At 39.9% G+C, this 15,915-nt stretch overlaps 1 protein-coding gene across 1 annotated transcript in view; it reads right to left on the bottom strand.

The window, feature by feature from the left end:
* Positions 1-15,915, bottom strand: part of TENM1 (teneurin transmembrane protein 1) — a 253,686-nt gene that overhangs the window by 81,397 nt on the left and 156,374 nt on the right. Inside the window, exons 13-14 of the mRNA XM_009331179.1 lie at positions 14,403-14,549; positions 3,063-3,279 (exon numbers count right to left, since the gene is read on the bottom strand). Of these exons, the coding sequence (XP_009329454.1) occupies positions 3,063-3,279; positions 14,403-14,549 (364 nt within the window). The remainder of the gene's footprint in view (positions 1-3,062; positions 3,280-14,402; positions 14,550-15,915) is intronic.

The following is a 15,915-nucleotide window of genomic DNA, read 5'->3' as shown; positions in this document are numbered from 1 at the left end:
ATTAATTCAGTACCACACACTGGACCCTTTTTGTAGGCAATTTGCAGCAAGTCAAATAGCTTGCCAGTAGCGCGCATTAAAAATACTCAGCAAAGAAACAAGCTAAAAACTTTCCTGAGAACAGAAGTCGATAAAAACATTATAATCTGCTACACCCTGCTACATGCAGTAGGTCAAAACCATTCCTGATGTAAGCAAGTACATTTCCATTTATTCAGAATGTGTCTAATCTGCCTTTCAGCATGTCCCAGTTTAAGTCGGGAGTTTGTAAAAACCCAGTACAAATGACATAGCTTTGACATTATAAAAAGCAAAACAGGTTTTGAAAACATTTAGCTCCTTAACATTAATTTTGGTGTAGTATTTAGCCATGGCTCAATGCAACACCCTGACTGCATTGTAGAAGCCAAACGTTCAAAAATTACATCTAAGTTAAAGTCTAAGATGCAAATGCAAAAGGATAGATGTCGCAGCAGTTGTCAGAACAACTAATTTTAGTATTTCAGATGATGTTGAAAATGCCAGGATATGGCAGAAACCAAACGCTTTCAGTCTGAAGGACAGAGATAATCTTCACCATTTTTGATAGCTTTCCCAAATCTATTCAACATCACTTTGGCTTTATCTACGGGAGATTCATGCAAACATCACCCATATTGGAGTTCCACTGACCTATGGTACAGAAGAACACTGCACAATGTCATTTGAATCAGAAGACTGAAAACATTGGATAGAAGTTTCTTCCTATATACTCCTAATGGTGTCAGAGACTTCTTGCAAAGGGGAAAAAAAAAAAAAGCCACATAGGGCTTTGCAGAATTTGAGCACCAGGGGGAATGGATGCCAGTGCTCTGAAATAAATGAATGCCACTATTTCATCCAATCCTTCCAACATTTCTTGTTGAACCACTAATGCTACAAAATAAGTGGCATGAGTTAATACCATCTGCCTGGACACAACCTTTTCAGCAATAGCCAAAAGGAGATTAAAAACCCCCAAGCATTCTTTGGTCTGTACCAGATAGACAGGATCACAGATTTCTGATTTTTTTTTACTGTAGTAACAGTTGTCTTTCTGTATTTTTTTCAGTAATCTTAATTCCCAGGGGAAGAACAGACACTAGATGACAGTCAGATTGACAATGTCAGAGGAAGATTTCTGAACAGAGGCAGCACAGCTAAGCTATTGCCTCCTTCTAAGACTCTGCTTATCTGTCATCGTTGAGGAAAATTCTGGCAGTTTTTAATAATATTTGACTTATGGACAGGCAAGTTTTCAACAGCCTGGAAGACTTGAGGATCAAGCAAAGTGTGGACTGATGAACTCCTCGGGGTGCCCAGTACATTGCAGATTACTGTTGACAAAACCCGGGAGACATGGCACAGCGCAAGTCTCCAGGCACTGCCCCGATTCCAAAGATACAGACAGCCTCATCTGAATCCCAGTCATCTTCTCACTAAACTGACTAGTAATTTCTCTATAGTGGGAGGAAATTATATCTGGGGTGTGAACAATGCACCAATGCAAGTACAAGTCGTATTCCTTAGTGGTATGAAGTATCAAACCATGGTGAGGGAGGGCTGCTGCTCATACACGGGCCTTTGCTGCTCTTCGTTCTTCAAAGGCATGGCAGATATCAGGGTAAAGAAATGAAATACTCAGAAAAAGCTTTTAAATCCAAGTTAAATCCCATCAGTGATAGCTTTAAAAGATCAGTTCCTTATATCTATAAAAGCACGTTGATGGGATTAGGTGCAATCTGGCTGCTAACATTTGCAGTGTCACAGAACACTGTACAGGCGACTTGAGCGCTCACCTCCTCTCCGAAAACACCTCACTGCGAGGCATTTTGATGAGGAAAATCTTTCACCGGTGACTTTTGGTTTAAACTGCAGTATGCTCCGCTGCGCGTGCAGCCAGCCAAGGACCTTGCGCCAGCTGCAGCGGCCCTGCTCATCAGCGAGACACACTCCGAGAGACCCGCCATTGGCAGGTGGGCGCTCTTCACGGAGTTCATTTTCGTGCCCTGTTGTTCTACATATTTATAACATCCTGTTACATTATTAATAGTGATTAAATGTTTAGGTATTTCAGATCAATAAAGACTCTGTTTACATATTTACTTTATTAAAAATTAATGTTACAAGGAGAAAGTGCACTGAATTTGTGCGCCGCTATGGAATGAAGTCGAGGTTGTAACCTAAGTGCTATGTGTGAAAATAAAAAAATTGTTATGCCCTTATTACTGGAACATAGTTTATCTAATGCATAGGCCTAGCTGACAGGGTAATAGTTAGGTGATGTGGATGATTTGTGGATCTCTTTGTCAGCATGTAAGTTATAGCGTCCCAGGTGAACTACAGCATAAAAAACTTATGTGCCCCTATATTTCAAATGTTCAAGAAAATATGTGTTACCAGGTTTTCTAAGCAAGTAAGTGCCCCTTTCCTATTGCAGTCTTTTCCTGTCGAAGGGCTAGCCAGTCTCACAAACACCCAGAGATCACTCTACTGTTTGCATGACAGCTTGAGATTAACCCGCAGACCAAAACGGTAAACTCCACACTAGTCTATCAACATGCAGTAAAACCAAAAAAGTTTGTTAATTAGGTAGCTGGATTATATGTGACACATGTTAAATTTATTACACTGTAAATACCAGTCAAATTCTATTGGGCAGAAAGGTGACTGAATAAAACGCATATGAATCCAACTCGTCCTTCTGCTTCCTGCCATTAGATGTATCTACAGCATAAAGGGCCGAACTTCCCCCTACTTATTTTACAAGTATGAGATAGCTTACCTTCTACAACAGCCAAAGTCTCGTTAATAAGAGTAGTAGAGTTCGTTGCTGTGACACTTTTATGAACTAGATAGTAATGAGAATCTGATAAACAAGTTCCTCAGCTGTTGGGACTTAAATGTTTGCTATCCTTTAAAATATTTTTTGATCACCAGTGAAGAATTCTCAGCTACCCAGGTATCACTGTTTTTTCCTGGTTAAATAATTGCACTGCGGTTCTCGATATCCAGAAAAGTCTTTCATCTAAAAGAAAACTCACCTGCTCTCAAATGAGACATCTCCTGGGATTACATGAGTGCTTTCCTTCCCAATCAGGAATCTGATTCGATCATAAAAGAGCCGTGGAGGATGCTGAGAGAAAGGCAGTTGGCTGTGCTGAATGAGGTCAAGGGGATCAGGCGAACCCTGGCAGAGAGGACTTGCGTAACAATTGCTTTGCTGACAACAGTCAGGGTCTACACAGTCTGTCAAGCCATCTAAAACGGAGAGAATGGAAAGTTCAGGAAATGGAGTGATTCTGAGAATTAAGGACCGTGTTTACTACTGGAGAGCACAGGAGGTATTTAATCAATTGCAAGGCATGCTGATTATGACACATTCAAATTCAATAAAGCATTAACATACATGCTTAGTCCAGGAGGGGTATTTCTTTCTAGTCATTAACACTGTATCACCTCATAAAATCCCCACACGACAATGAGAAAACAGAACCTACAAACTAAGTGAATAGGGAAGAGTGGGACTGTCCTCACTGCAGAACAGGCACGAGAAGGAAATCACTACACAATACTTGTTAGTCCAACGGGTGCATGATCCACACTGTGCAGCTGGTATCTCTAAGAGTCCTTTATTGTCACTACTGTCTGTTCACACCTGTGAAGAATATACACTTGCCAACCAGTCTGCAACAACGAAGGCTGAAATGTCATCTAACTCTCATAAGCATCCTCACTGCAGTAGTAAAAAAGGTACTTGTCACAGTTGTCTGACTTCTATTTTAAGCCCTACAATAGTTTTATTAGTGCTTTAGGGTGTTTACTTTTCATTTATTGGTTGCAATACTAGAACGATCCAAAAAGGGCAGAATCATGAACACACTCCTTTTGTAGTTGGTGATATATAAATACACACCTTGATGCAGGCTCTATCCCAGTGACCTGATAGATACAGTCTTCTCCATGGATGTTTGCACCAGGAAAGCAAATTTGGAAAGTGAAAATAAACCTATTTCTCCTCCCTCTATTTTCAAGTATGAAAAATAGGAGAAATAATTGATTTTTTTCAGAAATCTACATTTCTTCATGGACAAACTTGCAACAACATTTGTGGGTGAAATTCATTTACTTAAATGTCCAAAGCTTATGACGAAAAGTGAAGCACTGAAGTGCATCTAAATTAAGCACCTAAATAAAAATTAAAATTGGGCTATTGGCATTTAATTGCTTCTGTCAGCAGCTTAGACGTCCAAATTGCCTAAATTACATACTCAACCAGAAAACAGATTTAATAAGGTATAGTAAAATGTCCAACTATCTTCTTAAACATCCATTTTATGACTTAGCAGTTGCTAACTTCCTTAGATTGACAAGCACACTAATGCATATAAAGCAAGATTAAGGCACTGCATCCTTCAACAAAGACACCTCTTTGTATTTTTAACAAGGTCGGTCTGAATAAATGTGGAGTCATCATATCACTGTATGGATTTCCCTTGTGTTAAAATCGGAATGCTATAGGATCAACATACTGTCAGATATTTTCACTTCATGCTTTGACTTTCCATGCTCTGTCCGTACCGATGCCTACAAAACTGTACCTCCTGAGGGCCAATTGCGTTATCACGGAAGCTGCTGTAGTTTTGTCATTGACTTTAATGGGTGCGAGACCAACCCTCGGCCAACTCTGCTCTTTTCTCAGTAGAGCACACTGCACTGTGTGAATGCTCAGTAAATAACAGCATAAGATATTCACTTTGAAAGGAAAGCAAAAGCCCTTCTGCAGAACAAACAAGTATAATGAAACGGGCTTTCCTGGAACCTGAAAATTCTTGCCTGACCTTGAACAAGGTAATTGCTTGGCTAAGCAAAAAATATTAACAAATCTATCCTACTGCAGCTGGGAAATCAGATAGAGCAGGCTAGTTTTTGTGATGATGAGCCAAGGGCAACTGTAGATAGCTAGCAACAATAATCTAGGACCCTCGGATCCAGCAAAGCTGGCATAGCTACAGGGCAGTGCATACTTTTAAGTTCTTCCCACATTCCCCCAGTCCTGGAGCCAACAGGCATTTGCCAGCAGGGGGAGAACTTCACAGGGCAACGTTGAGTTTATTGACTTTGAATGTAGCAGTCACTTTATATTCAGGAAAACCTAGGCGGCTACTGAAATCCACTAGGAAATCAGTAAGCTGAAACAATAAGGGGCCTACAGTCTAAACAAAACCACACGGGAAGTGGATGGAGGAGTTCACGATATGAACCAGAGGGGTTTTCATTGTGTTCTGATGAAAAAACAGAACAGCTTTTTGGGTTGAAACCTGAAGAACAGGCTTGGAACTGCAAGGAAAAAATATCGCCTCTTATTGTTTCCTCTTTTTTGTCCAAGGAATGAAACTCTCTATCTTCTTAATAAGTGAACTGAAAAGAATCAAATTACTAGTAGATTCTCCAAGACTGCAAACATTAAAGAATTCTACTAGACTTAAAAAGGTGATAAAGAAATTGAAATCTCTTGCTTGTGCTTTATACTGGTGAAGATCCCTGCGAAGGACTCTGATGTAGTTAGGCGTAGCCATTCAGGGCTGGCCCCTGCCGGTGGAATGGTTATGGCAGTGACAAGTCTTGTTCAAGGCGTCAAGGTACTTTCTGGAAGGTACTAATTTCTACAAACTGACTGCTGTCTACCTGGGAAACTTGACAATCATTGGTCTGGCAGAATAAGTACTAATCAGAGAAAAGGCACACTTATTTCAGAATAACAGTATCCATGGGGAAGCTATTTTGGAGTAATTTATTCCACAGTAGCTATTCTGATTAATTTTTTCCTTGTCAACAAGCCATTAGATGTGGGAACTGAGCTGACCTGATTCTTTCATTTATGTAAGAAATAAAAGTGAAAAGCCACAGAAATAGTAGAATATGAAGATATGCTTAGAAAACAAATAGCTATAAAAATAACAATTAAACACTTTGCTTTCTCTAATAGAGTCTTCATTCTTCTCCACTTCGGTCAACAGCTTACATGCCTGGCAACAAACGCTGTGCATTCATGCTGTACGCAAAAAGAAACCAAGTAAAGGGAAAGCTGTTGTCCATCTTCCAGTCAGACTCAATTTTCATCTTTTCTTTGCAGTTTACTTGTCAGCAAAGCGACTATCTTATAAACTCTTCCAGGTTCGACTAACGGAGTTATTTTGGTTTGAATTACTTGCACCTAGTTTCATTTCCCTCTCCAGGCTCTCAGGGCTACAAAAGGGTGGGTTTCCCATTAGTAGGGGTGTGAAGTCCCAGAAGCTTATCTGAATAACCCGTGGTGAGAATGGTATTTGTCCTAACAGCATCATGAACGTACGAAGCACTGGATACACCAGGAACAGCTTACAGCCTTGGGAGCAAAGGCTGCAAAGTCATCAGAGGAAGAAATTGCTAACTAAAATATAAATGTTAATCCAAAGTAGGAGTCTTCTAGGTTGCAGATTATCATTCTTGGCTTCTCTCTCTCTCCTGCTGTATCTATTTTTTTTGCATTTTTTTAGTCTTTTCATTGATTAGGTGACAATTTATTTCAATCCCCCCTCTCAACTGTGCAGAATGAAACAGAAGAAAGATGTTAGTCTCAGCGAAGACACTCCATGGGCAGTGAGGCAGGAAGTGCAGCCGCACCAGCTCTTCTACGGACTCTTAACACCACATATTTGGCTCAGGCCACTGGGTGTATGTATTTAAGAATTATTAATTAGAATTGCCTGAATAATGCAACTTCTAGCTTTTTTACCAAACAATCAAACAAAATTTAGAAAAGAAATCAACTTGGATAAAACTGAAAAATATTTTTCACACTTTGTGCTGAAGTAAAATAATAAAACACCTATTTCAGGGCAAACAGGGAACTCTTAAGCCAAAATAAAATCTTTGTTCCACTTTAGGCTCATTCAAGAATCATAGAACCATAGAATAGTTTGGGTTGGAAGGGACCTCTAAAGGTCATCTAGTCTAAGCCCCCTGCCGTGGACAGGGACATCTTCAACTAGATCAGGTTGCTCAGAGCCCCGTCCAACCTGACCTGGAATGTTTCCAGGGATGGGACATCCACCACCTCTCTGGGCAACCTGTGCCAGTGCTTCACCACCCTCAGCGTAAAACATTTCTTCCTTAGATCTAGTCTGAATCTCCCCTCTTTTAGTTTAAAGCCATTCCCCCTTGTCCTGTCGCAACAGGCCCTGCTAAAAAGTTTGTCCCCATCTTTCTAATAAGCCCCCTTTAAGTATTGAAAGGCCGCAGTAAGGTCTCCCTGAAGCCTTCTCCTCTCCAGGCTGAATAAAGACTTTGGTTTTAACTTAGACCATTTAAAAGAAAAAAGAAAAAAACCCCAAATCTACCCCCTCAAAAGAAACCACTGTAATTCAGCATGATACCCATTAAAATGAACAGGTAAAACAAACTGGTACAGAATCACAAGTGACATATGGAGGCAGTTTATGATAATGCAAATCATATTAGTAAGTGCATGTGAGGATAACATTTTCAACAAGCCAATCCTATTTGAAATGAGATTTTTAATCCAGGAGAATAACCCAGAAAAAAAAATAATCTTGTTTATAAACTATAACATCAAACTCATTCACTTGAAAATGCTGCAAATATATTAGTCAATTCTCAACCAATGGTCACATTTTTTAGTTAAGTCTTTATATCAGGAATCAACTATTAAAAAACTCACCGTGTTAAGAAAACACCAGGGTTTCTTTTAAATATCAGGAGACAACAGTCGGGGTATGAACGAACTACTACGAACAGCAAAAACTGTAATTCATACAGCAGAGGAGCGTGTATAGTGAAGTTTTTACTGTCAATTATCACAAAGTGCATCGCAGCATAGGTGCAGACTAGAATGTATTAGAGGTGTAAATGATTTTGGTTTGCTATTAGCATTTTAAAATTTATTTTATATAAAAGGCAGTCAGGCACCTTCACGATGCACTACAGATTATATAATAAAGTGATTCACGTTTTGATGAGTCTGAGATTATGGTTTCCCATCTTCCAGGTTCCTTGTTTTGTATGCAAGGGATAATGATGAACTGGCATTTTTGTTTTTGTAAGTAAATTAGACAAAATATTTTTAATATTACTGCTAAAATAGAATTCACAAAGATCGACTTGAGGATTAAAAGCACTTCATAGCACTCTTAACTAATTTAAACAACCTCAAAGAAAGGGCAGAGCATGCCAAAACAAGTTGCTCTGTTTTCAGTCACACCGCTCCTCTCTGCATTGCTGCAGGTCACAGAATTTGAACAAGATTTTCCCATTTCCTTGCTGAGGAAGGGATCCTTTCAGGAAGCTTTCTATAAGGAATGATATTAATATTTATCATGTCGGGAGTTTGTGTCAAAGGAATCACACAATGTTTTCCATCAAACAAAATATCCATGCTTGGGCAAATGCTGTACAGTGATTGTATTTCATATGTTTTGTATTTGAGCTTTCCATACACTGCATAATATCGATATTAAATTCTCAATAAAATAAAATAACAGTTGGAAAAGAAAAAGGCATTTTGTCAGCTATAAGCTAACAGCAAGAACATGGAACAAGTCACATATTTTGGGCCTGATATGAACAGGTCTATGCCATCTACTTTTCAAATCCTGGCTTTTCTAGTCTTCTCATCTACCCTTGAATTAATTGCAATTCATGACTGCAAATATGGGAATATCACACTAACTCATGTTGCTGAAAATGGATCTGTGTTCACAATTAGTACAAATTGTCCAGGTAGCGGAACACCCGAGGACATTAAAGAGGCACTGGGTGGGGTCACTGGTAAGGGCAGCAAAGAACAAAGCGGTTCTAATTTCGGCAGCGCTGGCTTCCCCGGCATGCAATAACTTTCACAGTGGCTTCTTTTCTATTAAACCACCAAGACGCGCTATTAACTGGCTACGAAAACAACAAATTCAATCAGAGTCTACCTCCCATGTTACTGGGTTAGTAATTTTAATAAACTATCCACTATCATTAGGTTTTGGCAAGCAAAACATAAATAGTTAGCAATAATACTTAAAATTGCGATTCTTCTTTAAAGTTCATTAAAAGAGCAGAGTTCTTACTCCTTCAAGCTTTTGTCACACATGGAGAAGATGCTACTAATGTTAACTACAAGAGGTTTGAAGTTTTATGGTTAATGCCAAACCCAGAATACTACAAGAAGTGGTGTATATGCTTATATGGTGCATGCATGTACATGCATGCAGGCATACTCACAAACACACATACTAATAAATGTACTTGCTCAGTCACATGAAAATCAAATCCATCTCTAAGCAATACACTGTACTTCGTATAAGTAATACCAATGACCTTCATTTTCACTGCTGCAGAGCAACCCAGAGGCCTAAGTGCTCTCCCGCTCCCTCTATACTGATCCCAGTGAGCGCAAGCCAGCGATGGAGCTGTGAGAACTATGTCCAGAACATCTTTACAGAAAGTAAAAAATGGGCTTTAAGTTTCTCCTTGCAGTAAGCAGATTTTGTTCTCTGAACTCCTTATGCAGGACAACCTAAAAAGCTCAACACCGTGACTCTCAACACTTGAAGGATTTGAGCTTTTCGGTACACCTGCATGATCAATTGTTCAATACTACTGTTGTTTGTGGGAAAAAAATCCACAGGAGTCTTGAACTTACATTTGCTTGCTTTCTTTTACAGATTTCAAATAAGCTTTAAACAATGCCTGTGCCGACTTGTTTCACCACAGGCTCAGTTAAGTCCAAATAGGTTTGCCAGGAATCTAAGCAAACTGAATCAAAGAGTAACTTCAGAAGAAACTAAGCAGCAGTAACTGTCATGAGTCTCTACTGCTTATTCGTATGCATTAATTCAAACTGCTTCTCAAATTTTAGCTGTAATACATAGCATGCAGATGACAGAGAGGCTGTTAACTGAGAACACCAGCGTTTGTGTAAGGACATTGGAAATCCACCAGTGTGCCTGTGGAAAGGCTGCAGAGTGTTTTATCCAGTGAGTACCAGTGGTGTTTGGCCTTCCAAATTACACGGGAGAATGTAAATATATCAGGGTATGATTTTCAGAAACTGCAAGTATCCCCGGGGAGCCCTCGCTGCTCAGCAACAATGAAAACCATTCCCATCAGTATTATTTATATTGTGTAATAATAGCATATTACTTATACATGGACTCAATATCTCTGTGATGGATAGGTTATTAAAATGCCAATGGATGGGTCAGAAATACATCAATATTTTAGCAGCACTGGTTATCTACCCAAGGCTATGCTGAGTCATATATTTTCTTGTGCTTGGAAAAGCTTGGAGAAAGCTACTATAACTGTCTGAAGTGACTGAAGGGATATTTGGAAGAGAAATCAAAGCTTGTAGTAAATAGTATTTTCCTTAAAAACAAACAGTCAAGATTGATTCATGAAAGAAAAAGAAAACGATGAAAAGAGATCCAGGCAAATTTAAAAGAGATCTGTATCAAAGAAATTAATGGGAGTGACAGGCTGCAACTTTCAGCTTAAAACAAAGACCTGCATGTGCAGCAGCAATGTAAATATGTGTCAGAACAGCGGCTAAATTGTGGCTTGGTGGTGGTGGTGGGGGGTGACCTGTGAGCTGGTGCCGAGCGCCCTGCGCGTCCCAGTGCTGCGGCAGCGTGCTCTGCCTCCTTGCGCCTGGGACACAGGCACTCGCCTGCGCAGAGCTCAGCAGAGCTTTCAAGCAATCTCCTGGAGCTACCGAAGCTTCCAAATGAGTCTAAAGTAATGGCAGGACAAGAGAACACGACCTGCTCAGATGAGCTGAATGGTCATCTTATAAACTGAAAATGAAATCATGTCAGTCATGACAATGAAAGAAGGAGAATAAGAAATGGGGAATAACGGGATGCTGAGGGAAGCCATGGCGAGGGAAAGGCCCCACTGCAAAGGACATCTGCTTGACTTCTTGGCATTATTTAATGGACATCACACTGCTAACAGACTGCAGAGGCACTCCACAAGAGCAAGTGCAAACCATGCTGTCGTGCATCTGTTATAATGCTAAGACCTTTTCAATGATATTTGTACTGATATTTGAACAGGTAAACATGCCCTTAAGTCTGCAAGTAGGAAAAAGCTAACAGAGAGTTATGAGATGGAATGGGAAAGGCAGTTATGGTACAGTCAGGGTACAAGTACAGTGTATACTAATGGGGCTCTAAAAGAGCCTGCTTCCTCTCCCTGCTCAGGAAAATACTTCTGTATGTGTTTAACCTTACCACCATGGATAACTGCACTAATGGGGAACTCGGTGCTTCAGCATCTGCAGAACCGGGATGCCTGTGAATATGCTCGTGGCTTACCTTTATACTAGTATACCAGTCCTTAAAAAAAATGAATTCAAGATTTCCTCCCTCCCAAAGCTTTTGTGTTGTTACTACTGACCAAACAATATCACTAACACTTCCTCATGCCAAATAAATGACATTATTCAATCCCTACAGTTGGAACTAATAAAAAACTTCATTTTCTAACACCTTTTTTTTCTACCATATATTTGTATGTATTTTTGTATAGTAAAAATCTCAATTTTTCAGTCTCTGAAAGTACCGTATAATAAATCAACTGGAAACTACACAAAATTATCACTCTGCCTAACTCCTGAAATAAGAGTTTGTTAGAAATAATACTTGTTCAACTTTACTACAGCTTTGTTCTTTGGTTGTGATTTCCTCCTAATGAACTTGAAGCACAAAACACCTCCTAAGGTCTGAGATATAAATGTTTGATTTAAACGCAACTGGAATGAATAAGACCTTTGCTAGGTGAGAGTACCATGATTTGGAATATCCAATGGCACTAAATTAGGTCTAGAGCATGATCTCCTGGGCTGTGTGTCACTGACTGAGTGTGACCACATCCTAACGGCTTAGGAAGTTACTACCTGTCAGCTGAGTTTCTGTAACCCAACTGAGTGCATGCTCTTAACTCACCACAACTGCAGGCGAAAAGGTTAATAGCTTCCATCTTCATGAACCTAATCCAGTTATGTAGCTTGATGGATGGTAACTCGTTATGCCACCGTAATATTCTCATGTGTATAGCGTAAGGCACAACCTCCCAGCAAACAGGAAATGTCATGTCTCCTTCCTAATTTCTGTTTTTACTGTTGTGTATGTATACAAACCCTGAAACACTAGGAATCGGCTTCTGATTTCCTATTAATGTAACACTGGTATAACTCCAATGACTTGAGGGGAGTTTTTCTAATTTAGGCTCATGCCAAATCAGGTCCTATGAACTTCATATATAAAGAGAAGTGGTTTTAATATGTAGACATAATTTTCTTTTCTTATATAAAATTGATTGCGAAGGAAACTTAATTACATTTAGCCCATCTGTAGTAGTCAGATTAATTAAATATTTCTCTCTGCACTTATCTCTAATTGTAATGTCAACAGAGCTGTCCTAGTCCATGTTATGTTGTCGTTAAAAAGGAAAAAGAAAATCACTTTTAAAACCTGCAGTGAAATGGTGTTAAGTGTCTGCCTTAAACTGACAAATTCAAGGAGATTTAGAGTTAAAACTGCCAACTCTTTCAATAACTCACCGTTATTGCAGAATATAAAGCACCCAAAATCACAATACAGGACAGTTTATACAGAGCCAGTTCATAGAGTGTATCAGAAAATGCTTTACATACATTACAGGCTAAACAGGGTTTTTGTGGACAGATTTAAGAGTGCAGGCGAGTGAATCAGTGCCTCGGACAGCAGGGGAGAGCACTGGACAGATGGGAAAGCACGCGGGGGGCCGCGATGCCAGCTGTGGGACCTTGTGTGAAAGGGATACACACCAGCGCAGAAGAGCACAGAGAGTGGGCAGAGAGACGGTTGTAAGACGTCTTGGAAATAAGGTGGAAAAGGAAGGATAAGAGAGGAATAAGGCAATTTTGAATGGGGTTCAGAAATGAGGAAGCCTTTGCCAAAGGACGGCATGGTCTTAGAGCCCACAGGATACAAAATCAGGTGGTCTCAAAATATATCTGTAAATGAGGAATCATCACTGAGTCAGAATGTTTCTATTGAGGTCCCACAGTGACCTCAGTTCTTGGCCCTAAATCAAGCTTAATTTATCAATGACCTTGAAGAAAATAGAGAGTCATCATACTAAGGTTTGACACTACAGCGGGGTATGAGATCTCACCCAAGACACTGAGATGGTCTATGAGTGTGGCACAACAAGATAATATATGTTTCAATACATCTCAGCGTACAAGCTAAGGAAAAAAAATGTAACTGCGCTTGGGGCAGATGTATTCACAGTCTGAATGATACAGCTGCACAGCTCCGAGTACGGGGGCAAGCACACTGTAAAGGATTGTAGTAAGTGAAGGAGAGGAAAGCAATAGTCCTTCCTGACTGTCCAGTAAATGAGTATTCCTAAAATAGATAGGGAAAATAATTAACTCTGAGAGCAATCCGTGAGGAATGTTGTGGCTTTTCTCCCACTGGTAAGTTTGAAATAGAGTCTGGATGTTTTTCCTGAAAAAAAAGCACTAGCTCATGTATTAGAATGAACTACTGGAAAGGAGGCAGAGACTAACTTATGAAAGAACTACGTTTTTCCCAGCAAACCTAAAACTTACACAGCCTTAGAACGAATCAAGACTACAGAGGTCTGAGGTAGGGAGCACCCAGTGCCAAAGGCCCTGGTTCAACTGGTGGAGAAGAGCGAATGATTATTTTAGTACAGGGCTCTGTTTATGGTACTTACAAAAAATTATTTCTGCATACTTTCTACGCTGGCTTACTCAACACTCGTTTAAATGTAGGTCCAGATAATTGCAAGAACTGTGATGTGGCTTAGTGGAACATTAAGAAAGAGATTAATGCTAAAAAAGCATCTCTAAATGTATGCTTTCTGCTTGCAAATGTGTTCATTTAATATTAACTTAAGACTAAACTCTGGATGCATTTTGACAGGCACACAGGTTTTTTCATTTGGGTATCTATTGGCTGTCTTTTCTGAAATAGATGACAATGTTACGAGGTAGAGTGGAAAGGAGATAGAAGAAATTAATTGTTACACTTTTTTGGGTTTTTTTGTTTGTTTGTTTGTTTTGGTTTTTTTTGAAAGGAAAAAAACAAGTACTGGGATGATAGGCATGGCACATACATAATTTCTGCCTTGAGTAACATCTAGCACAAGGGTCTGTTCCCTCACTGCACTTCTTCAGATGAAGTCAGTGGAACAACTGCCTTGAGCAAACAAACATTGACATTCTGTGATAAAAAGGAAAACATACACCAAAACTATAGATTCAAATGACAATCAAGGATGTGACAAAGAAACAGAGGGACGTGAATTATGTATCATACCTCCATCATTGTCCAGGTTATCTCCACACACCATTTCCATGACAATGTTACACCCCGAGCCACTCCAGCCCACTTGACAAACACAGTGCCATCCATTCTGATCAAGTGTGCACCTCCCATTTCCGTAACAGAGACCTGGGCAGCCATCTAGAAAAGAAAATGCACAAAAGAAGCCTTCATAGAGGAGTCTTCTTCTCTTTTACAGTTGCAATTATTCTTTAACATTCTTTCATATAGTATTATACTTGCTGCCTTCAAATGATCACAGCTCCCTTGCAAGCCATTTATATTTTTGGCCAAATATGGAAAAATCCCCATCCTGGTCCCTCCCTCTGCTTGCCCAAAAGTCACTTCTCAGTGAGGAATGAAGATTTTTTAGTGTGTAACATTTTGTGCACAGGAAAAAAGTGAGTAAAATTATAAGAAGATATTTAACAGTCTGCCGTGTCCATCTCTTTCTCTACTTATTGAAAAATAAGTTGTAGATCACAAAGGAAGGTATAGACATAATCAACATTTATATCAAAGATATACATGGAAAATATTGTTTAGATGACAAACTGGCATTTGTGGACATAATCCTACACATTGCAGGGAGTGGAGGTGACCTTTTTATTCTGTTCATAAATACTCAGCTGACTGAGAAAAAGCCAATTTGCTTTGGCTGGTGAGGGGTCTGGAGCACAAGTCTTATGAGGAGCAGCTGAGGGAGCTGGGGTTGTTTAGCCTGGAGAAAAGGAGGCTGAGGGGAGACCTCATCGCTCTCTACAGCTACCTGAAAGGAGGCTGTAGCGAGGTGGGGGTCGGTCTCTTCTCCCAGGTAACTGGCGAAAGGACGAGAGGAAATGGCCTCAAGTTGCGCCAGGGGAGGTTTAGATTGGACGTGAGGAAAAATTTCTTTACTGAAAGAGTGGTTAAACATTGGAACAGGCTGCCCAGGGAAGTGGTTGAGTCACCATGCCTGGAGGTATTTAAAAGATGTGTAGATGCGGCACTTAGGGACATGGTTTAGTGGGCATGGTGGTGTTGGGTTGATGGTTGGACTCGATGATCTTAGAGGTCTTTTCCAACCTTAATGATTCTATGATTCATGCTACAACTCTTTCCACAGAAGGCAAATGAGGGACCATTTCCTTCCAATGTCCAGTTCCACTTCCTTCATACTATAGCTGATTCAAATATGACAAACACTTGCCCTTTAGTGGCTCTGATTCTAGATCAAAACTGGAACAATGACTGTAGCATCCTCTGGATTATATACTTGTAAGCTCTGAATCAATAGTAATTTGGACATTCTCAGCTAGATCTCTTGCCTATAAGAGTGAGAGAGGAATTGTCTCTTGGCTGTGTATACTCATGTCCATCTGCTTGTATAGTTCAGTGCCAGCTCAGACGTTTGTCAAATCCTCACCGTGTCACACATGGAGCCAAAGGACAATGGATAAAGCTCAGCAATAAGCTTAACAGCGCAAGTGGCATCCCTTCTAAGAGGGCTCCTTTCTTTTTGCGCCAG

Source organism: Pygoscelis adeliae, unplaced genomic scaffold, assembly GCF_000699105.1.
Source record: "Pygoscelis adeliae isolate BGI_AS28 unplaced genomic scaffold, ASM69910v1 Scaffold100, whole genome shotgun sequence".
NCBI classification, from domain to species: Eukaryota; Metazoa; Chordata; class Aves; order Sphenisciformes; family Spheniscidae; genus Pygoscelis; species Pygoscelis adeliae.
Note: the sequence above shows the minus strand (reverse complement) of the source record. Positions and strands in the feature narration are given on the sequence as shown.